General features: G+C 42.1%; 2 protein-coding genes across 5 annotated transcripts; one reads left to right on the forward strand and one right to left on the reverse strand.

The window, feature by feature from the left end:
• The first annotated feature begins 283 nt into the window (after positions 1-283).
• klf9 (Kruppel like factor 9) lies at positions 284-5,457 on the forward strand. Its single transcript, XM_064959686.1, has 2 exons — positions 284-1,627; positions 4,283-5,457. The coding sequence occupies exons 1-2, from the start codon at positions 1,186-1,188 to the stop codon at positions 4,558-4,560; spliced, it is 720 nt and encodes a 239-aa protein (XP_064815758.1). The 5' UTR covers positions 284-1,185; the 3' UTR covers positions 4,561-5,457.
• A 288-nt stretch (positions 5,458-5,745) lies between these two features.
• Positions 5,746-21,492, reverse strand: LOC135532081 (protein FAM219A-like). Of its 4 annotated transcripts, none has more exons than XM_064959745.1 (6): positions 21,205-21,492; positions 19,780-19,897; positions 18,189-18,291; positions 17,876-17,956; positions 10,149-10,224; positions 5,746-7,412 (listed from the first exon to the last, which is right to left on the reverse strand). In XM_064959745.1, exons 1-6 carry the CDS (start codon positions 21,271-21,273, stop codon positions 7,254-7,256), a joined length of 606 nt encoding a protein of 201 aa, XP_064815817.1. In that variant the 5' UTR covers positions 21,274-21,492; the 3' UTR covers positions 5,746-7,253. The 4 variants fall into 4 exon arrangements, with proteins under 4 accessions (XP_064815817.1, XP_064815868.1, XP_064815920.1 ...); XM_064959796.1 differs by having other exon boundaries at positions 19,780-19,882; positions 21,205-21,491; XM_064959848.1 differs by having other exon boundaries at positions 10,170-10,224; positions 21,205-21,489.
• Between the last annotated feature and the right edge of the window lie 3,681 nt (positions 21,493-25,173).

Consider the following 25,173-nt stretch of genomic DNA (forward strand, 5'->3'; position numbering starts at 1 on the left):
CTTCCTAATATTGAATTGCACCTCCTTTTGCTATAAGGGATCAGTCTCTCATGGAAAGAGAAAGTGTTCCAAATGTTTTGTACATTCAGTGTATAACCCTGAGCTAAGAAAATAACCCCAAAAGTTCAAAGTAGGCTAAAGTTCGGGATTTGGGAAGCTGTTCAATAGTATTGTAGTGACCTTAACACAACACCTAGTGACCTCTTGAAGAGGTTCAGGCCTCTTGGTGTAACAGTTAAGGTGTTGGCTTGACAGTAGCTGGACCAATCAAGTCCTAATTGGGGCTACACCTCGAATTCGCCACAGTATTTATAATTCTTTATATTTTCCCATTGATTCTTGAAGAATGTAATCCATAAATGCCTCATGAGTTTAGCATCTTGAGCGCTGGATACTCCCAAATAAATGTAACTTTTTAATTGTCATGTGAGGCTATAGGCTACGCTGGAGAGAAACACACTTACACTTAAAATAATCGTTTTTCTCAAAGAGATGTGTTCGGTGCTGAAGAAATGTGTTACGGAAATGAGCTAGAGGAATTGTGTTGCAATGCGCCTTGCCTTAACCCTTGAAAAAGAAAACTCGCGCAGTCTGGTCAACAATGATGTGTGGCATGACAGAAACAGTCCCCCTTTTCATGTTGTTCATCCAGTGATTGGCCGACCATCCCTTCCATCAATGAATATGAACGAGCTATTCCAAGTTGTGTGTACAAAAATACGTCACCTCTACTCGTAGCCAATTGCAGCCCTGTTTTATTATGACACCCTGGGATTCCGCGAATTTGTTTCTTGGAGTTGGGAACAGCTTCATGCTGTAAAATAGGACAAGTTGACGCATTTGCGAGGAGAGAAAGAAGACAGCAGAACCTACAACACTATACCAGGACCGTATTTATTATTTACAGGCTACAGAGGAGTAAATCAAATATCAAGATAATTATCTAGTTAGTAGCCTAGTTACCAAAGAGCGTTTATTTGATCCGTTTCTGTAAAATAGTATTATTTTGAGACACAAAGGCGACACATGTGAAACTGAAAACCACATGTTTCCCAAAATCCCTGTAGTGTGAAGATAACCCACCTGATAAATTACAAGGAGAGCCCATTTATCAAAGGCAAAAATATCAGCATCCGTTTAGGGAACATATTTTTGTCACCGGTTAAATAAATAAAGGCTTCGGCAATGTCGGAGGTTGATCTCGCTGCTGAGTGTTTAGTCTCCATCGCTAACCGCCGGCCACCGGAGGACCGCTGTCCCGATGCCAAACCGAAAGAAGACATGTCGAAAGAGAACCAAGAAAACAGGACTTTGTTAATGGTGGCGATGATTTTGCTCGACCTGAACAAATGTAACCAGATAACACGCAGTGAGACATGTGGTGGGGGTAGTAGATGTCTGGGCCAAAGTGATGCCAACAGCATGGTTAACGGATCCCTGTGCGGTCACAGGGTGAGCGGGGACACAGCAAGGGCGCAACATACCTCGACAGAAAAGCAGTCACGGAACAAGAAGGCTGTGATTGTGCATGTGTCCTCAGAGAAGAGACATTGTTGCCCGTTCAGCGGCTGTGGGAAGATGTATGGCAAGTCTTCCCACCTTAAAGCCCACCTTAGAGTGCACACTGGTAAGTATTGTAAAGGTTAGGCTACATAGGTACATACATACATAGAAGTAAACTTGATAGTCTATACTGGTATGTAGCCTAGCTCTGTATGCCCACACTGGCGCAGAGATTATTGAGAACATGACTTTGACCAGTCAGTTTTTCAGTAGAACATTGCAAAATGATATGGCTCTCATAGTTTGTACTAAAGAAAATTCGATTTAGTGTATTCTAGAATCTAGATAACCATCGTGCCTAGCTCTGTAGTATGTGTGCGTGTTGTACATAACTCAAATTATACATGAACTGTCTTCCTGTGCGTTTTTAATGCGGAGGTGTGTCCATGGGCAGAGAGGTGTGTGCGCAAAGGGCGGCGTGATTCTTGTTGACACCATAGAGAATCATAGAGGCCTCTAGTGACCAAAAGGCAGTATTAGCATTGGCAGCGCAATTGAGGGCTTCCACCACTTTAACCAACTGGGTGGGACTTCCGACTTCATTGGCTGATCCCTCCGGATGACCCTGTTGGAGTCATGTCCAAACAGGTCGTCAGGAGGGATCAGCCAATCATGAAGAATGTACTACTTCAAAATGGAGAGCCTCAATGGAGCTGTGCATGTTGTCACAGATACAAAGATGAGTCCTCAGTCTCTCACAGTGTGCATAGTAGTACAGAAACTGACTTCCTAGACATGTAGAAACGGCACATAGAGTGGAGGTGTTATAATACCCATAAAACCTAGTGGTTTTGGGACTTTCAGGGACTTGTAGTCTTTTTTTAAATTTAAATTTTACCCCTTTTTTCTCCCCAATTTCGTGGTATCCAATTGTTGTAGTAGCTACTATCTTGTCTCATCGCTACAACTCCCGTACGGGCTCGGGAGAGACAAAGGTTGAAAGTCATGCGTCCTGAAAGTCAAGCGTCCTCCGATACACAACCCAACCAGCCGTACTGCTTCTTATCACAGCGCGCATCCAACCCGGAAGCCAGCTGCACCAATGTGTTGGATGGTACACCGTGCACCTGGCAACCTCGGTTAGCACGCACTGCATCCCTACCGACCAAGCCCCTAAATAAATATAGCAGAATATATTGATTAAAGTCACCTTGGCCTAGAGAGATTTACACGGTTATCGAAATGTAACGTAAGCCTACACGAAACACAGCCCTTATTTTAAGCGTTTCTAAAATCCCCTATGGGAAAGATGAATTGTGGAAAAACGATTGGAACCATTTCCATGTTTGACTGCTAGGTTTTATGGGTATTATAACTCATACTGTGGTACTCTATTCAAACTTCTACTAGGCTGCATAGGTCTTGTTCACGTGCTAGTCAGAATTAGGAAACTCTGAGATTTCTGACTTGCTAATTGGTTGTAGTTCTATACGTGCCGCATTCAACCAGTTACAAGTCGGGATTGTGAACGCGTCATTATAGACGGGTTGGTCGACAACGTCACAAAAATTATGTGCGCTCATGGATGTGTCCGGAAGACGTGCGTTGTTATGATTGTGAATGGTCCGATAGCTAGCAACAATGACAAGAAGCTGTCCTGCGGAATCGTAGGTGGCTCCTTTCAGCTCTTTGTATCTTGTTATTGATACCAGGTCTTGTTTTGAGGTGTTTTGACTAGCTAGCTTGCATTTCATTTGTACATTTTATTTATTTTCATATTCATAACAACCGTACGTACCTTGAAATGCTTAACGTTACTTGCAGAGTTTTGAAAAAGTAAGTAAGAAAAATGTACTAAATAAACTAAAGGAAAAATAGTAACACAATAACGAGGATATATACAAGGGGTACCAGTACCGAGTCAATGTGCAGAGGTACAGTTTCGTCGAGGTAATTGCGGTAATATGTGCATGTAGGTAGGGGTAAAGTGACAATATAGATAATACCAACAACTGTAGCAATGTATTAGAGGCAACAGGTACTCATTGTTCAAATGTATTTATGTTTTCAATAAACATTTGGAGAAGAAATATAGTTTACATGTTGTCAACGGTCTAAGTAAACCCTGTCTGTTTTGCCCCATAGTTGCGCACACGTCAGTTTTGTTGCTAATCTACCAGCCTGTCTATAGCGCACCATTTCAACCAAGTGTTAAGGACCTGTTACCTATGTTTAATGTGTAGCCTGGATATATTATTGTAATAAACCCACTCAAGCCCACATATTGTCCTTGGTAACCATGCAACACCCCTTCCTCTTACATCACATATTTCACTACACTCATATTTTTGTTTCGAGACTACCTGGTCATGAAGGAATTCAACACTTGAATGAATTTGGCCTATTTGTAGTACAAATGCTATTGGTCAGTCGGTATAATAATGAGCATGTAGAATCCCCTTAAGATAATTTTATACAAATCTTATAATGTTCCTGACATATCTATCATTTTGTATAAATGTTGATACATAGAGAACATATTGTTATATAGCCTTGTTATAAGAATTCAATATTATAACAGCTCTTAAGTGCTTAATGGTAAGTGATGTCTCATAACCTGAATTTTCACTCAATTGCACACCTGTAGAGATGGAATGTTAGCCAATTTGATTTATTATGAAAAATGTTGACCTTCATTCTGTCATTGAGAACTCGTCAGAATGACTCCACTTATTCCCTCTTCCTTCACTTTGTCCTCTTGGTGGCTATGATTCTCCAGGTGAGAGGCCATTCCAGTGTACCTGGCCAGACTGCACTAAGAGGTTTTCACGTTCAGACGAGTTGACACGCCACTACCGAACACATACGGGGGAGAAGCGCTTCACCTGCCCGCTATGTGACAAGTGTTTCATGAGGAGTGATCATCTGACCAAACACGCCCGCCGCCATGCAGGCTTTCACCCCAGCATGCTTCAGGGCCCCACAGTCAGAAGAAGCCGCTCCTCCGCCTCCTTCTCCTCCTGCGACTCTGGAGACCAGAGCCCTACTGAGGTGTGAGACACACACACGCACAACCAAACTACACTACAGGGAGGTGAAAGTAGGCTAGTTACTTTATTTACCCAATAAACAAACACACTTTCTTTCGAGGAAAAATGTGATGATTTTTTTTTTAATCTACTGTGGGCCCAGTGTCCTATTGAACAGTGCCCTGTTTGTTTTGTTTGGTAATAACTGGTCTCTAGTGACCCCTAGTGGTGTGAGCAATATTATCACTGGAATGAGAAAAGCGGTATAAATCGTAGAACCATTCACCTTTTCGCTTAATATTTAATTTACTCGTTCTACAAGGAATACTGTACATCAAGTAGCAATGTAATAATATATGTGAACTATGTCATATTTTTTTATTTGGCCATTTATTTGGTTTTTACACTACCAGACAATGAGAGGCCTTATGTATTAAAGTGCTCCATAATGTAATGGTATAAATCACCTTGGTAGTTGTGTGTGTGTGCTAGTAGTTGATAATGAATTGCCTAAATTATGGTTATGTTATAACACAAAGCAGTGAAATTTGTGTTCCAAGTCAGACGGGTTACTTGTACAACTGAGATAGGTGTCAAATTGCCAACTGAAACTATCCAAATAGAATGTAAAGTTGTGTGTTGCAGCTTGGATTACTATTACATTTGCAGTATTGCAACATTTTTTGAACTTTGTACATTATTTTTGTATTTGTATAGGGGATTGTGTAATACTTTGTGCCTTTCAGATTGAATTCATGCTCAGCATTCTTGGACGTTTTGAAGTTGTTCTAATTTTCTGAAAGTCTGAAGCTCCATCTGTCAACCTGTGGATAATAATTTATGATAGTATTGCTCACTGTAAATACCTGTGTCGTTAATTATGTCAGATATTTTTAACATTAAAACTATTCTTTGTACATCAGTATGATCTATGTGAGGTTGCGTCATTTTATAGGGAGCCAAGATGGTGTCACAATTTTCTAGGCCAAATTTTTTCCCCATATGCATTTTTTTATGTAGCTAAATACATTCCAGTCAGCATGTAGGCTTACTTATTTCAACAATGTATTCCATTACATGTTCATTGTTAGATTGCTAATGAACTTAGTTCCTGCCATCACCCTGTGAGAGTTTTTGCTACATTATCAATGCACCTGGCTACAGAAATGCATTTAGAAAAATTCCTCAGAATGCAGTAGACACCCCAAGCAGGTTCAGTTGGCTTTGTGTTTATTGATGTTATACACTACACAGGACAGTAACATTGTTAAATACTAGAATGTAAGTGTCTACATGAGAACACAATAGTAAAATAAATAATAATAATCAACTGTCTAAATGAAAAAAAAAATGCATACATTCATACTGCAAATCCCTTTAAAATACATTCGGTCATGAGACTGGCAATAAATACACATTTGTTTGAATATTCTCTACTTTAAGGCATACTCTAATCAGAAATCAACTCTGAGGTGGTCGAGTGAAGGATTCAGTGAGGGATTAGTACTCAAAGTTAATGATACTTATGATCCTTTGATCACTTTCCAACCAATCACGAGAGGAAAATAAACTGCATCCCACCCCCTGCTGCGTGTCTGCTCTATTGACACTATTTAGAATGATTGTGCCAATCAAGATAGCAGGAGTGATTAGTTAGACACATTGTGGGAGGGGCATGGTAGGATGTCAACAGCCTGTATCCAAAAAGCTATCTAAAGTTGGCTTATACTTTTACTTAACAAAACCACTTGTTCCCTATGGCCTCTACTGGGGTGAATTGTGTAAGCAAACTGGAAAAGTATTGTGTTGTAGAATGAATCCAATGATAGAGTGCTGTATCATCCTCTTGAATAAGGGTCATCGCAGGTTAGCAATCACCTTAATCACCATACACATATTACCTTAGAACCCAAACAAACTCAAATGTGCAAGAATAACACATTCAAAAGTGATAAATCAATGAAGAATGGACAAAGTAGCAGAGTGTGTAAGATGTGGGAACAAACAGCCAATTCAGATACATTTCCCAATCCCTTTACAGTAGGTGCTCATCATGAATGTCATCCCTTTGCAATGCATTCATTCCTAAAAACAATAAATACCTCCAACCAGTACAATAAGAAACAGGGCAAGAGTGTCAAGGTAGACTGAATGAGTCTGCTAGACAGGCCGGTGCTAGACAACCCTGCTTTCAGGACCAAATTATAGTATCAGATACCAGATATTCATCTTTACAACACACCCCAGTACATTCAATCATACAGATCCTTTAAATAAAAAGTATATAACTACAAAAATGAACTAAATAAAACGCAATTAATATGACAAAGTCAAGTAAGCAGAGCAGCTTTATCACCAGCAGTTAAGATAATATTTCCTATTTAGGGACATGAAAATTATATTTTAAATCAAATGACCTTGTTTTTATTTTTGCTTGTATTACACAATATTGACCAGGAAGAGGCATCAGAGAGGCCTAGACTAGTGTGTCTCCTCCCAGATCTCAAACACAAACAGAAGTGCATGTCCTACCATAGGAGGAAGTAATCACTGTTAGTCGTATTTTAACATTTTTTTGTTAGTCTTAATTTTCCTTTTTTTCTATTTTTTCATTTTACATTTAACTTTCTGCCCGATAAGTTTTCATATAATTCTCATATTCTATCAATGCTCTCTTGTCGCCGCTCTAATGGCAGAGTAAACTCACAGCAGATGTGTGGGCTACTGGATTTGACAGGCGGTGGAGGAGGTGGCTTGGCAGCACATGCAGGTGGGGTTGACAGATTTGGGCAGGATCAGGTCCAGGTCTTCGTCGTCAGGGATCTCGTCCAGCCGGTAACCATCCTTCAACAGCTGGATATTCAGGTCCTGGTTGATTTGCTGCAAGGGTGGACATATGGACATGTGACTAGGGGGTATAAGGTATGGTCAGTCATGTTACTAAGGGGTGTAGGGGATGGTCAGTCATGTTACTAGGGGTCGTAGGGTATGGTCAGTTATGTTCTAAGGGGTCATAGGGGATGGTCAGTCGTGTTACTAAGGTGTTGTAGGGGATAGTCAGTCATGTTAATAGGGGTCGTAGGGCATGGTCAGTTATGTTCTAAGAGGTCATAGGGGATGGTCAGTCATGTTACTAAGGTGTTGTAGGGGATGGTCAGTCATGTTACTAAGGTGTTGTAGGGGATGGTCAGTCATGTTACTAAGGTGTTGTAGAGGATGGTCAGTCATGTTACTAGAGGGTGTAGGGGATGGTCAGTCATGTTACTAAGGGGTGTAGGGGATGGTCAGTTATGTTCTAAGGGTTCGTAGGGGATGGTCAGTCGTGTTACTAAGGTGTTGTAGGGGTTGGTCAGTCATGTTAATAGGGGTCGTAGGGGATGGTCAGTTATGTTCTAAGAGGTCGTAGGGGATGGTCAGTCATGTTACTAAGGTGTTGTAGGGGATGGTCAGTCATGTTACTATGGTGTTGTAGGGGATGGTCAGTCATGTTACTAGAGGGTGTAGGGAATGGTCAGTCATGTTACTAAGGTGTTGTAGGGGATGGTCAGTTATGTTACTAAGGTGTGTAGGGGATGGTCAGTCATGTTATTAAGGTGTTGTAAGGGATGGTTAGTCATGTTACTAGAGGGTGTAGTGGATGGTCAGCCATGTTACTAGAGGGTGTAGGTGATGGTCAGTATGTTACCAGAGGGTGTAGGGGATGGTCAGTCTAAGGTGTTTAGGGGATGTATGCTAAGTAGGGATGGTATGTTACTAAGGGGATGGTCAGTCATGTTACTAAGGATGGTCAGTCATGTAAGGTGGGGATAGTCAGTCATGTTACTAGAGGGTGTAGTGGATGGTCAGTCATGTTACTAGAGGGTGTAGGGGATGGTCAGTCATGTTACTAGAGGGTGTAGGGGATGGTCAGTCATGTTACTAGAGGGTGTAGGGGAATGTCACATTACTGGGGCTGCAGAAACTATACCATAGACTTAAGACTATTAAGTAGAGTCTTGTTACTAGAGGGTGTAGTGGATGGTCAGTCATGTAACTAAAGGCAGTAATTTTACTAGAGGGTGTAGGGGATGGTCAGTCATGAAAGGTGTAGGGGATGGTCACATGAGATGGTATAGGTGATCCCCATGTTACACCCCTTATTGTAACATGCCTGACCATCGCCTACACCCCTTAGTAACATGACAGTCATGTTAGGGTGAGTGGATCCCCTAGGGGACACCCTCTAGTAACATGACTGACGATCCCCTACACCCCTTAGTAACATGAATGATGATCCCCTACACCCCTTAGTAACATGACTGACGATCCCCTACACCCCTTAGTAACATGACTGACGATCCCCTACACCCCTTAGTAACATGACTGACGATCCCCTACACCCCTTAGTTACATGCCTGACCATCGCCTACACCCCTTTTTTATCAACTGACCTTGCTTTTATTTTCACTTGTATTACACAATAATGACCAGGAGGAATCAGAGAGGCCTAGACTAGTGTGCCTCCTCCCAGATGAGTATTCTCAGATAAGTCGTCTTCAAGGAGTACCCATGTAACTGAAGGCTAGTCATATTGTTACACTGTGAAAGCCATAATCACTGTTTTATCATAAGTTGTTGAAGTTGACTTAATTCAGCGATCACATCAGGCTTTTGAAGACAGTCTTGTTACAGTAGCTAAATTGTTTAATGACAAAGACATAAGGCTAAAATATGTAATGTAAGTGGTTTTGAGAATGGGTCAGTTGTGGTGACCTTAAATGAATAAAGGTAGTCTGAGATTTTATCCAACAGTAATCTGCATTTACTGTAATGAGGTTTGTGAAGGGAGAGAACATGAAGATTATAAGTGTGGTGGGGATGAGTAGCAATGGCCAGGCATGACTGTAAAGTCCAGTACAGATACAACATCTGAGATGAGACAAGACAGTTTTTATGCAGTTTGAGGTTTGCTTGATCTAGTTTTAGAACATCTCATGTCAGCTGCTGGAGTTTCTAAGATTCAATATCTAAAATATTAGCTAAAGAAGAGACGTGTCCATTTAACAGTGTGCAGATGTTCTGTGTTTAGCCAAGCCGTTAGCTAGCTAGCCTACCAGACAGATAGCTATTTTGCTGCAGTTAGCTAGCCTTACTTGTCACGAAAGTCCACCCTGTTTCTGGTGCATGCATTTCATGATACTAATTTGCTACAACAACTTGTTACAACCAGAGGCAGCTTTGTTTCAAAGTACATCAGTCATTGTGGTCCAGGCTGTATCACAACCGGCCGAGATTGGGAGTCCCATAGGGCGACGCACAATTGGCCCAGCGTTGTCCGGGTTAGGGTTTGGCCGGGGTAGGTCATCATTGTAAATAAGAATTTGTTCTTAATTGACTTTCATTGTTAAATAATGGTTAAATAAATAAAAATTAAATCAATTGTAAAGAGGCACCATCACAGTGGAAACGGTCGCAACCACATGTATTGTCTTTTTGATCTGAATGCCCGTTCTTTAGGCAGCTGTTCTACAACACAACATTCTAAAACTGGTTAGTTTTGTCTCATCTCGTTTCTCCTTATGTCGGCTGTTGTATCTGTTCCGGGCTTAGGTAGTGTTACCCAGAGTGCATAGGTACCTGGTCCCTCACACATCTCACCTCGGCTGAGGAGTATCCCGATGAGGAATATCTGGACATGTCGAAGTCATCGTCACTGCAACATAAAGGGAAGTGGATGGTCATTTACATAGATTCATGTCATCACTGTTGATCTTATACAGTGCCTTGCGAAAGTATTCGGCCCCCTTGAACTTTGAGACCTTTTGCCACGTTTCAGGCTTCAAACATAAAGATATAAAACTGCAATTTTTTGTGAAGAATCAACAAGTGGGACACAATCATGAAGTGGAATAACATTTATTGGTTATTTTAAACTTTTGTAATAAATCAAAAACTGAAAAATTGGGCGTGAAAAATTATTCAGCCCCCTTAAGTTAATACTTTGTAGCGCCACCTTTTGCTGCGATTACAGCTGGAAGTCGCTTGGGGTATGTCTCTATCAGTTTTGCACATCGAGAGACTGAATTTTTTCCCATTCCTCCTTGCAAAACAGCTCGAGCTCAGTGAGGTTGGATGGAGAGCATTTGTGAACAGCAGTTTTCAGTTCTTTCCACAGATTCTCGATTGGATTCAGGTCTGGACTTTGACTTGGCCATTTTAACACCTGGATATGTTTATTTTTGAACCATTCCATTGTAGATTTTGCTTTATGTTTTGGATCATTGTCTTGTTGGAAGACAAATCTCCATCCCAGTCTCAGGTCTTTTGCAGACTCCATCAGGTTTTCTTCCAGAATGGTCCTGTATTTGGCTCCATCCATCTTCCCATCAATTTTAAACATCTTCCCTGTCCCTGCTGAAGAAAAACAGGCCCAAACCACGATGCTGCCACCACCATGTTTGACAGTGGGTATGGTGTGTTCAGGGTGATGAGCTGTGTTGCTTTTACGCCAAACATAATGTTTTGCATTGTTGCCAAAAAGTTCAATTTTGGTTTCATCTGACCAGAGCACCTTCTTCCACATGTTTGGTGTGTCTCCCAGGTGGCTTGTGGCAAACTTTAAACAACACTTTTTATGGATATCTTTAAGAAATGGCTTTCTTCTTGCCACTCTTCCATAAAGGCCAGATTTGTGCAATATACGACTGATTGTTGTCCTATGGACAGAGTCTCCCACCTCAGCTGTAGATCTCTGCAGTTCATCCAGAGTGATCATGGGCCTCTTGGCTGCATCTCTGATCAGTCTTCTCCTTGTATGAGCTGAAAGTTTAGAGGGACGGCCAGGTCTTGGTAGATTTGCAGTGGTCTGATACTCCTTCCATTTCAATATTATCGATTGCACAGTGCTCCTTGGGATGTTTAAAGCTTGGGAAATCTTTTTGTATCCAAATCCGGCTTTAAACTTCTTCACAGCAGTATCTCGGACCTGCCTGGTGTGTTCCTTGTTCTTCATGATGCTCTCTGCGCTTTTAACGGACCTCTGAGACTATCACAGTGCAGGTGCATTTATACGGAGACTTGATTACACACAGGTGGATTGTATTTATCATCATTAGTCATTTAGGTCAACATTGGATCATTCAGAGATCCTCACTGAACTTCTGGAGAGAGTTTGCTGTACTGAAAGTAAAGGGGCTGAATAATTTTGATTTGTTAAAAAAGTTTTAAATTTCCAATAAATGTCGTTCCACTTCATGATTGTGTCCCACTTGTTGTTGATTCTTCACAAAAAAATACAGTTTTATATCTTTATGTTTGAAGCCTGAAATGTGGCAAAAGGTCGCAAAGTTCAAGGGGGTGAATACTTTAGCAAGGCACTGTATGTACATTCACCTCATGCCTGTCACAATGGCACCGAATGGGAAGTCTGCAGTTTTACGGGCTCCTAAACAACTGTTCTATTTTGTTTGTTTTTCGCGTTGTTTGTAACTAATTTTCTACATAATGTAGCTGCTACCGTCTCTTATGAACAAAAAGAGCTTCTGGACATCAAAACAGCGATTACTCACCTCAAATTGGTCGAAGCTTTTTTCTTTAACCTCTTGATGCTATGGGGGCACTATTTCATTTTTGGATAAAAAGACGTGCCCGTTTTAAGCGCAATATTTTGTCACAAAAAGATGCTCGACTATGCATATAATTGGTAGCTTTGGAAAGAAAACACTCTGACATGTCCAGAACTGCAAAGATATTCTCTGTGCGTGCCCTAGAACGTGAGCTACAGGCAAAACCAAGATGAGACGGCATCCAGGAAATGAGCAGGATTTTTGAGGCTCTGTTTTCCATTGTCTCCTTATATGGCTGTGAATGCGAGAGGAGTAAGTCTGCCCTTTCTGTCGTTTCCCCAAGGTGTCTGCAGCATTGTGACGTATTTGTAGGCATATCATTGGAAGATTGACCATAAGAGACCACATTTACCAGGTGTCCGCCCGGTGTCCTGCGCCAAAATTGGTGCGCAAAAGTCAGCTGCAAGTATTTTTCCACAGAATTCAGAGAAGAATGCAGGCTTCCACGAACGATATATCAATGAAGAGATATGTGAAAAAACACCTTGAGGATTGATTCCAAACAACGTTTGCCATGTTTCGGTCGATATTATGGAGTTAATTCGGAAAAAGTTTGACGTTGTAGGTGACTGAATTTTCGGTTCGTTTAGGTAGCCAAATGTGATGTACAAAACGGAGCGATTTCTCCTACACACAGACGCTTTCAGGAAAAACTGCACATTTGCTATGTAACTGAGAGTCTCCTCATTGAAAACATCCGAAGCTCTTCAAAGGTAAATTATTTTATTTATTTGGTTATCTGGTTTTTGTGAAAATGTTGCGTGCTAAATGCTACTCAAAATGCTAAGCTAGCTTAGCATACTCTTACACAAATTAGTCAATTGCTATGGTTCAAAAGCATATTTTGAAAATCTGAGATGACAGTGTTGTTAAGAAAAGGCTAAGCTTGAGAGTAGGCACATTATTTTCATTTTATTTGCGATTTTCAGAAATCGTTAACATTGCGTTATGCTAATGAGCCTGAGGCTTTAGTCACGATCCCGGATCCGGGATGGGGAGTTTCAAGAGGTTGAGTCCAACGCAAAGGCTATACTGCTTCCCGGAGACCAGGCCCTCATCCAGTCATTGGCGTGAAGAAAATACGGAAATACAGGGTGCACAGGTCTGGGTGCATTGTGAGAATTTGTCGACAAGTGAGTAAACCACCACTACCCTCAGAATAATTGGTCAATGTGCAATCATTGGAAAACAAACTGGATGATCTTCGATTAAGACTATCCTACCAACGTGACATTAAAAACTGTAATATCTTATGTTTCACAGAGACTTGGCTGAATGACGACACGGATAATATAGAGCTGGCTGGCTTCTCCGTGTTTCGGCAGGACAGAGAAGCTATGACTGCTAAGACGAGATACGGGGGTGTGTGTCTATTTGTCAATAACTACTGGTGCGCAATGTCTAATTTTAAAGAATTCTCGCGATATTGCTCACCTGAGTTAGAATACCTAATGATAAGCTGAGGATCACCCTATCTACCAAGAGAGTTCAAATCTATATCATTCGTAGCCGTCTATTTACCACCACAAACCAATGCTGGCACTAAGACCACATTCAACAAGCTTTATAAGGCCATAAGCAAACAAGAAAACGCTCATCCAGGAGCGACGCTCCTAGTGGCCGTGGACTTTAATGCAGGCAAATGTCACATGCAACCAGAGGGAAAAAAACTCTAAACCACCTTAACTCCACACACAGAGATGCATACAAAGCTCTCCCCTGCCCTCCATTTGGCAAATCTGACCATAATTCTATCCTCCTGATTCTGCGTACAAGCAAAAACTAAAGCAGGAAGTACCAGTGACTCGCTCAATACGGAAGTGGTCAGATGATGCGGATACTACGCTACAGGACTGTTTTAGTAGCACAGACTGGAATATGTTCCGGGATTCATCCAATGGCATTGAGGAGTATACTACCGCAGTCACCAGCTTCATCAACAAGTGTATCCACAACATCGTCCCGACAGTGAATAAACTACATTTTTTGTCCATTAAAATAACATCAAAATTGATCCGAAATACAGTGTAGACATTGTTAATGTTGTAAATTACTATTGTAGCTGGAAACGGCTGATTTGTAATGTAATATCTACATAGGAATACAGAGGCCCATTATCAGCAACCATCACTCCTGTGTTCAATTGGCATGTTGTGTTAGCTAATCTCTACACTGTATTTCTGTATTTCTGATCAATTTGATGTTATTTTAATAGACAAAAAATGTGCTTTTCTTTCAAAAACAAACTTTTGTACAGCAGTGTACATTTCCCAACCAGAAACCATGGATTACAGGCAACATCCACACCAAGCTAAAGGCTCGAGCTGCCGCTTTCAAGGAGTGGGACATTAATCCAGACGCTTATAAGAAATACTTCTATGCCCTCAGACGAACCATCAAACAGGCAAAGCGTCAATACAGGACTAAGATTGAATCCTACTACACCCGCTCTGACGCTCGTCAGATGTGGCAGGGCTTGAAAACTATTATGGACTACACAGGGAAACCCAACTGCGAGCTGACCAGTGATGCGAGGCTAACAGACGAGCTAGATGCTTTTTATGCTCGCTTTGAGGCAAACAACACTGAAGCTGTGTGATCACGCTCTCTGTAGCCGATGTAAGCAAGACCTTTAAACAGGTCAACATTTACAAAGCCGCAGGGCCAGACGGATTACCAGGACGTTTACTCAAAGCATGCGCGGACCAACTGGCAAGTGTCTTCACTGACATTTTCAACATCCCCCTGGCCGAGTCTGTAATACCTACATGTGTCAAGCAGACCACCATAGTCCCTGTGCCCAAGAAAGTGAAGGTAACCTGCCTAAATGATCGCACTCTACACTGCCCTTTCCCACGTGAACAAAAGGAACACCTATGTGAGAATGCTGTTAATTGACTGTAGCTCAGCGTTCAAGACCATAGTGCCCACAAACCTCATTACTAAACTAAGGACCCTGGGACTAAACACCTCCCTCTGCAACTGGATCCTGGACTTCCTGATGGGCCACGCCCAGGTGGTAAGAGTAGGCAACAACACATATTCCACGCTGATTCTCAACACTGGGGCACCTCAGGGTGCATGCTTAGTTCCCTCCTGTACTCCCTGATCAGCCACGACTACATCAATCAATCAAATTTATTCATAAAGCCCTTCTTACATCAGCTGATGTCACAAAGTGCTGTACAGAAACCCAGCCTAAAACCCCAAACAGCAAGCAATGCAGGTGTTGAAGCACGGTGGCTAGGAAAAACTCCCTAGAAAGGCCAGAACCTAGGCAGAAACCTAGAGAGGAACCAGGCTATGAGGGGTGGCCAGTCCTCTTCTGGTTGTGCCGGGTGGAGATTATAACAGAACATGGCCAAGAGGTTCAAATGTTCATAGATGACCGGCAGGGTCAATTAATAATAATCACAGTGGTTGTTGAAGGTGCAACAGGTCAGCACCTCAGGAGTAAATGTCCAGTACATGGCCAAACACGACTCCAACACCATCATTAAGTTTGCGAAACAACAGCCTGATCACCAACAACAATGAGAGCCTATAGGGAGGTCAGAGACCTGGCAGTGTGGTGCAAGGACAAAAACATCTCTCTCAATGTGAGCAAGACGAAGGATCTGATTGAGGACTACAAGAAAAGGAGGGCCGAACAAGCCCCCATTAACATTGATGGGACTGAAGTGGAGCGGGTCGAGAGTTTCAAGTTCCTTGATGTCCACATCACCAACAAACTATCCAAACACACCAAGACAGTTGTGAAGACGGCACGACAACACTTTTTCCCCCTCAGGAGACTGAAAAGATTTGGCACGGGATCCCAGATCCTCAAAACGTTCTACAGCTGCACCATCGAGAGCATCTTATTTTTTTTAATTTTACCCCTTTTTCTCCCCAATTTCGTGGTATCCAATTGTTGTAGTAGCTACTCGTGACCTCCCAGTCACGGCCGGTTACGACAGAGCCTGAGCGACAGAGCCTGAACCCAGGGACCCTGATGGCACAGCTGGCGCTGCAGTACAGCGACCTTAACCACTGCGCCACCCGGGAGGCTTCATCGAGAGCATCTTGACCGGTTGCATCACCACCTGGTATGGCAACTGCTCGGCATCTGACCGCAAGGCGCTACAGAGGGTAGTGCGTATTACCCTGTACTTCACTCGGGCCAAGCTGCTACCGCACGGCAAGCAGTACCGGAACGCCAAGTCTAGGACCAAAATGCTCTTTAAATTCTTCTAAATAGGGGGTGCTCTTTTAATTTTTGGATAAAAAAACGTTCCCGTTTTAAACAAGATATTTTTTCACGAAAAGATGCTCGACTATGCATATAATTGACAGCTTTGGAAAGAAAACAATCTGACGTTTCCAAAACTGCAAAGATATTGTCTGTGAGTGCCCCAGAACTAATGCTACAGGCGAAACCAAGATGACATTTCATACAGGAAATACACCAGATTTTGAATGCGCTGTGTTCCAATGTCTCCTTATATGGCTGTGAATGCGCCAGGAATGAGCCTACACTTTCTGTTGTTTCCCCAAGGTGTCTGGAGCATTGTGACGTATGTGTAGGCATATCATTGGAAGATTGACCATAAGAGACTATATTTACCAGGTGTCCGCTTGGGGTCCTCCGTCGAAATTATTGCGCAATCTCCAGCTGTGTCCACTTTTCCATTAGGTTCAGAAGAGAAAGGCAACTGCCACGAATGATTTATCATCGAATAGATATGTGAAAAACACCTTGAGGATTGATTCTAAACAACGTTTGCCATGTTTCTGTCGATATTATGGAGTTAATTTGGAAAAAAGTTCGGCGTTGTAATGACTGAATTTTCGGGGGTTTTTCTTAGCCAAACGTGATGAACAAAATGGAGCGATTTCTCCTACACAAATCATCTTTTTGGAAAAACTGAACATTTGCTATCTAACTGAGAGTCTCCTCATTGAAAACATCCGAAGTTCTTCAAAGGTAAATGATTTTATTTGAATGCTTTTCTTGTTTTTGTGAAAATGTTGCCTGCTGAATGCTAGGCTTAATGCTATGCTAGCTATCAATACTCTTACACAAATGCTTGTGTAGCTATGGTTGAAACGCATATTTTGAAAATCTGAGATGACAGTGTTGTTAACAAAAGGCTAAGCTTGTGAGCCAATATATTTATTTCATTTCATTTGCGATTTTCATGAATATATATGTGAAACTTGCACAATAACAAAAGTTTTCAGAAATGAATGAGCTTGAGGCTATGATTACGCTCCCGGATACGGGATTGCTCGACGCTAGAGGTTAATAGCTTCTACCCCCAACTAAACTAATCAGATGGCTACCTAGACTATTTACATTGAACCCCCCCTTTTTTTTACACTGCTGCTACTCGCTGTTTATTATCTATGCATAGTCACTTTACAAATGACCTCGACTAACCTGTACCCCCTCACATTGACTCGGTACCGGTACCCCCTGTATATAGCCTAGTTATTGTAATGTAAATGTCTTGTGTTACTTTTTGATTGATGATTTTTTTTTTTTACTTAGGGTTTATTTAGTGAATATTTTATTAACTGCATTGTTGGTTAAGGGCTTGTAAGTAAGCATTTCATGGTAAAGTCTACCTGTTGTATTTGGCGCATGTGACAAATAAGATTTGATTTGATAACCTAAATACTGTATCCATGTTGGCAGGTCTGATAGTAAAGGGTGATGGTGGACACGTGACATTATGTGTGTACGATATCACCTACCTGTCTGTATCTAGGGCCACCAGGGGCTTCTCATCAGGGCTCTGGTCTAAGGAGGAGTAGCCCTTATTGGGCACCACCAGCCTGTGGAGAGGAGAGAGGGAGTGAGTGAAAAAGAGGGAAAGGTAAAGGTGGGCAGGATAGTGGGAACACAAGAAGGAAGAGGTAGAACAGACCAGGAGGAAGAGAGTGAGTGAGAGTGAAAGAAATGGGAGGGGTTGTAGATACCAGTGAAGAGGGACATAGGGAGAAAGAAAACAATGAATGAAGGGCCAAAAGGGAGGAGGCCCTAGTCAGGACCGAGGTCAGCTCTCACCGTGTTCTGGCCATGACATTGTTCTTCTTGGGCTGCTGGTTCACTGGACTTCCTGCATTGCCATTCTTCAGTGATCCCTTCCTGGCCAGCTCTCGCTGTTTCTCTGCACATCACAGGATGTGACATCAGAGGATTGAAAAATATAGAGGGCCACAGACACAATCCTGCCATGGCAGCTCTCAGATAACCTGTCTCCTGACACCATTCAACTGGTTATCTGGTTTTGAGTCAGAGATGTGTCAAAGATGACAGACCAAGGCCATCACCACATCCCCAGACTATACACACACAGCACATTCACACCTGGTGCAAGAACGACTCAATTCTGGCCCTAATGAACTTACTGAGTCAACTTTCTGAGTGAATTTACAGAGTAAGGTATTTTGTCATTATTCGATCTTAGCAAATCACATTACTAGACCTACAAGGCGTGGTTCCAAATAGAAACATATAAATGGTAGCTAGTTAGCTACCTTCCAACTAAAGGGCGAAGCTTCACATAGACAAAAATCTAATCTGTGGATGATGTGTCGCACTTGTGGGGAAAACTTTCCCCATAAAAAAGAAAGAACACAAATACATTTTCTAAAATCTTCATGTTGCCTCATACAAGCATATGGATGGGAATAGGGGGTACATAAGTCAGGCTAATGACTGCAGCTTGCTAGTTTGAGGTTTTGATATAACAGACATTCTGGGCTTGGCAAGGAAATATCTGGTGTGCGGGACTAGGGCCATCCAACAGTAACAGTGACTCCCTCCCTCATCCCATATGTTGTGGGAACATTTGTTAAAAGGGGAACATGAGTAGGGTTTGCTCATCAATGACATGTCTTTTTACAAAATTGTTAAATTGAGTCATTATTTTACCATGTCATTTTCTGGTCATCCCAATGAGGTATTTCAATGTGTTTATACAGGTATGTATGCCTTTTAAGCCTTGACACTAAACCTAGCCATTTTATTTCTCCCTTCTACAGAACCGTGTATTGCTCCCTTCTACAGTACCTTGTATTGCTCCCTTCTACAGTACCTTGTATTGCTCCCTTCTACAGAACCTTGTATTGCTCCCTTCTACAGAACCTTGTATTGCTCCCTTCTACAGTACCTTGTATTGCTCCCTTCTACAGTACATTGCATTGCTCCCTTCTACAGAACCTTGTATTGCTCCCTTCTACAGAACCTTGTATTGCTCCCTTCTACAGAACCTTGTATTGCTCCCTTCTACAGAACCTTGTATTGCTCCCTTCGACAGAACCTTGTATTGCTCCCTTCTACAGTACATTGTATTGCTCCCTTCTATAGAACCTTGTATTGCTCCCTTCTACAGAACCTTGTATTGCTCCCTTCTACAGAACCTTGTATTGCTCCCTTCTACAGAACCTTGTATTGCTCCCTTCGACAGAACCTTGTATTGCTCCCTTCTACAGAACCTTGTATTGCTCCCTTCTACAGTACCTTGTATTGCTCCCTTCTACAGAACCTTGTATTGCTCCCCACATCTTTGTATTGCTCTCCGGACATGTGACCACTGTCCAAGGTGCTGAAATAAACAGAGGTACTAGGTTCTGCTGAGACCTCTTACGCTCACCTATCTTCATCTGCAGAGGAGAGGGCTTGTAGTTAATAGTGACTGGCTCGCCCTCCCTCGTGTCTGAGTCTGCCTCCGAAGAAGCTGTGGACGATGCCGGGTCCTGGAGAGAGAGGTTCTAAATTGCATCACAGTAGTGAGAGATTGGTGTCACATGACTCACGTTCTGGGATGTTTATATGACATTGTCATTATTTATAGGCTAGTAAATACAATAGGCCTATTGCTACTGTATTAGAAAAATATACTTGTGAGATTTCCTGTCCGGCTCACACACACATATGCACTTTACACACACATCAAAGGTTGTCAGGTTGTCACATCTTAATTGTGACACACATTACACTCACAACTCCCAAAAGCTACGCCACTGCAGATACAGACAAACACTTTCGCTGAATCATGGTATTCCAGATAGGCTCCACCAAAGCAGGGGTGGGCAACATATGGCCCACGGACCAAATCCGGCCCTTCAGGCCATTCAATCTGGCACGAGGGAGGTTTGAGTAAAAAAGGAAGACCACTCTTGAATGTCTACAACTAGACATCAAGTATGTAGAAATTATAATGGACCTATACAGTATTAAAATAACTTCCCGTTTTCAGGCCCGCAAATTGCTTCTGATTAACAAATTGCTCAGGAAAAAATTGTGTGGCCCTCCACTGAATTTTTAAATCTAGATGTGGCCCTTAAGCCAAAATTATTTCCCACCCATGGACTTGAAAAACGAACTCGATACAGCAAACTAACATGGTCTACTGAGACACAACACTAACTATATGCCTACAGCATCTGATGCAACGAGCGGGTTTGATTCTGAGTGAAACGCCATATGCTGCCGTGGAGGGTACCGCTCCACGCAGTCACCGCATGATGAAGTAATCGAAGGGGGGCTAGGCCTTACTCGCTCCGATAGGCCAGCCAATTGCTTTGTAATATTCATAAATAGCAAACAATTAAATAATAACATGATCTGTTACATACATGCCAATCCACTACCTACGATTTTTGCAATGACAGGCTTTGGCTCATTTGTTTGTCCCAAGAGCGGATGGCTCTGCGAGGTTGGGATGGTTGTTTTCGCCAAGCATCATCGATGCTCACTACGCAGCTCGATCACTTGAAAAACGGATATTGATCAAGGTCGTCTTAAATTCGCTTCTCATCGCCATAAAGCCAGGCATACTCTCGTGACCTTATGGTTTCCTACCAATAATGCGACATTTTCTACATTTATCAGACAGCTAAAACGAAATGCAACAAATTAACACCAGGCCAATATCGAAATTAAACAATACATTACAGGCAAAATTGATAGCGTCAAAAATGTAGTAGCCTAGTCTAACAGTATAGGAACATACTGTATTAGCCAATGCATTAATTTATCATCACAAGTTGTAGCCTATAAAAAACATCCCACTTACAAGCGGCTGCATCTCCGCCTGAACAGCGCTAGGCACCTGAAATCTATCTACCGGTATCTCTTCCATCATTTTGGCGAGGTGTTATTTCTACCGTTTATGCCAAGGTAATTAATAATACGGCAGCGCCGTGTGTTTTAGTGTGATCAATTATGGCTGAGATTTTCGGTTTCTTAGATTTATATCAATCTCTGCGATTCTCCGGTTCTTTGCCTCATCCCAGCAGGCAGTATCTGTAGTGACCAGTCGGTGACTCAACCACCCACTTCCGGGTACGGATCCGTTAATCGGTCTCGCCCATAATGGTCTCGCCCGCCTTACTGCCGCCCGAGAATGAGCATAAACCTGTTCCACAATGGCCTGACAATGTGGACCAGTGATTCTTTATGGCATAACTCCAATAAAGATACTACTATTTATAAACTGAGTGGTTCGAGCCCTGAATGCTGATTGGCTGACAGCCGGGGCATATCAGACCTTATTCCACCGTTATGACAAAACATGTTTTTTTACTGCTCTAATTACGTTGGTAACCAGTTTATAATATCAATAAGGCACCTCGGTTGTTTGTGGTATATGGCTAATATACCACGGCTAAGGGCTGTATCCAGGCACTCCGAGTTGTGTCGTGATAAGAACAGCCCTTAGCAGTGGTATATTGGCCATATACCACACCCATCGTGCCTTGACGCTTAAATATAGGCTATATACATTTTTAAAAATGACAAAATATATTTTATAAATCCCTTTTTATATCAGCAGTTGTCACAAAGTAAATAACATATATTTGGCCTAAACCCCAAAGAGAAAGCAATGCATAAGCAGAAGCACAGTGGCCAGGATGAACTCCTTAGGAAAAACCTAAAGATGAACCAGGCTCAGAGGGGTGCCAGACCTCTTCTCTAATATGAAATTTTTATACATGTTTTTTAATTAAAAACGAAGTGTTTTTTATAAACATATTTAGGCCTAATTCTTTTGTCGGATCACATCTATTATAGGCTGCCTATTCTCCCCAATTAAAACAACATGTTGTCGTTGCCATTACAGCAGAGAGCAGCAATATCATGTACTAATTGCAAACTAATCAATACTAACGAAGACTATAATATTTTTTTAAATTATAATTTCAAGGGCCAGTTGTCTTGGCCAGTATGAACCAGCAGATGGCGCTCCAAACATAGGTTTTGTGTTACAGTTTTTTTCGATTGCTAAACGACAGTGGACACAACTGGAGTCACATGTGCAAAACTCTAACTACAGTCTGCACAGCAGCAGTTCATGTGGACCAAACTCTAGTTCGTTTTTCATTGCTTGAACACAGTTTTCAAAACTCTACACACTTATCCCATGACTTTAACCACAACCTGCACAACACTGTGGATTTACAGCACTTTGTTCAAATGCTAACACACTGCTGTCAAAACTGTGAACCACACATTCAAAACAGAATAGATTTCAGCCTTGTGCCTTTCAAACACTGCTGATTGCAATTTCAGCTGAAAGGCTAAGCAGGTGTCTTGTTTTAGACTTGTTAGTGAACACACACACATATTACAGTATATATAGGTAGAGCTCAGAAAGACTCATTTTGTAAATGGAACAAGGAAGATGGGTTCGTGGAGGGAGAAGGGTGGCAGGGAGAGGGCGGATGCGTGGAGGAAGACAAAGAAGACAAAGAGCTGTTATTTCAGATGAAATAAGGGCTACACTTATAGACCATGTCGTGAACCATGGTCTCTCATTGAGAGAGGCAGGGTTGAGGGTGCAACCCAATCAGCAAAGATCCACAGTGGCATCTGTAATGAGAATTTTCCATCATACAAACAGGTGAGAGTTACATCCTTACAGTAAATGAAAACATTACAGGAATCTATTTTGTATTACACTAGCATTTCTACAGTAAAACTGTGCACTTACTGTTTTTCAGAGAGTAATGGAGGTGGAAGCACTGGAAAGACCACATTCATTTGTATTTATCGATGAAGCTGGATTTAACCTTGCCAAAACACGGCGCAGAGGAAGGAATGTTATAGGTAAAAGGGCCACTGTGGAGGTTCCAGGCCAAAGGGGGGGAAATATCACCATGTGTGCTGCAATGGCCACTGATGGTTTGCTTCTCAACACACCACTCATTGGCCCATACAACACAGAAAGGCTTATAGCTTTCCTATAACAGCTCTATGCTCAGCTAGTGCCAGCAGAACAGGGGGAGCCAGTAGGAAACCCCCAAGTTTTTGTCATAGTTTGCGATAACGTTGCTTTTCACCACTCTGCAGCAGTCACAGATTGGTTTGCAGCACATCACAGATTTATGGTTTTGTACCTGCCTGCATATTCACCCTTCCTCAGAGTTTCTCTCTGCCTGGAGGTGGAAAGTGTTTGGTCACCACCCACATGACCAAATGTCTCTTTTGGAAGCCATGCGTGCCGGATGTGAGGACACGAGTCCAGAGGACTGCCAGGGATGGATAAGGCACTCCAGAAGGTTCTTCCCCAGGTGCATGGCAAGAGAAAACATTAGATGTGATGTTGAAGAAAACCTGTGGCCTGATGCTAGAGAGAGGCAGGATTAGCCCCTCAATTATTTGTTCGAATTACAGTATGTTCTTTTAGTTTCTACCTTTTTTTCTCATTACTGTAATTCCGTAAATTACTACAGACTATTGAAGCAAACTGCTAATTTTCATTTACCTTAAAGAATTGTTATGTTCTAAAAATTGTAATAAATCATGTGAAAGAATGTCACTCTTTTCTTTGAAGAAAATATTACTTTGTATGAAGTCACTGAAATTGTTCAAACTGTAAAGATGAAAAGTTTGTATTTTCTGTATTGGTGTTTGATGCTAGTGTTTTTACTCTCAGTGTGTTCTGAGTGACAGTGTGTGTTATCTCAGTGAGGGTTGTGCATAGTGTTTGGCTGCACTGAGCGTGTTTGAGCCATGTGTTAAGAGTTGTGTTGCTTGGAATGAGTTTTGCAGGTGATGTGAACTGTTTAGCTCAGGTGACTGTTGGTAGTGCAGACTGTAGTTAGAGTTTTGCACATGTGACTCCAGTTGTGCCCACTGTCGTTTAGCAATCAAAAAAAACTGTAATAGTCAACTGGGGGCAATAAGACAAACTAAAGACAGCAGAGGCTGTGGTTGGCTTATGGTCCCTCATATTGACCCAAAGCATGTGTGTGTGTGTGTGTGTGTGTGTGTGTGTGTGTGTGTGTGTGTGTGTGTGTGTGTGTGTGTGTGTGTGTGTGTGTGTGTGTGTGTGTGTGCGTGTGTGTCAGTGGAGGCTGCTGAGGGAGGACAGCTCATAATAATGGCTGGAACGGCGCAAATGGAATGGCATCAAACGCATGGAATCCATGTAGTTAAAAATCTTCAAATGTATTCCCTATCAGTTTACAATTCAACATTCATAGGGAAAGGGCAATGGGAACAATAGCATAAGGAAACATGGCTGTCACTACAGGTGCGGCTCTGTCAGCCAGCCGGTTGTGACTCGTGGTCACTGTCCATTGATAGTCCTTACACAGGCCAATATTATGTTCTATTAGGACTCCTTCCATATTATAGCCGTCATACTGTAGGTGTCTGAATTAGACTGGTCCCAGATCTGTTTTGGCCATTGTCACTCAGGCCTGGGATCCTGGGATACCTATAGTATATCTTCAATCTGTTCAGAAATCATTTTCATAGGTAAGTCTATGACGTCTTTTAATGTGCATTCATGGCATCTTTGTAAAAAAAACAACTGTGCATGTTCTCACCGCTCATTAATATTTCAGGACCTCTGAGCTCCGCAGGTCATTCAGTGTCTCATGTTCATGTGCTCCAGCAACTCCTGATTTACAAATGAATCACTGTTACTGGAGGATACACAACTCATAGCAATTAGTTAATAAGCCTTCAACACACACACACACACACACACACACACACACACACACACACACACACACACACACACACACACACA

The sequence above is a fragment of the Oncorhynchus masou genome, chromosome 1 (assembly GCF_036934945.1).
Source record: "Oncorhynchus masou masou isolate Uvic2021 chromosome 1, UVic_Omas_1.1, whole genome shotgun sequence".
In the NCBI taxonomy this organism is placed as follows: Eukaryota; Metazoa; Chordata; class Actinopteri; order Salmoniformes; family Salmonidae; genus Oncorhynchus; species Oncorhynchus masou.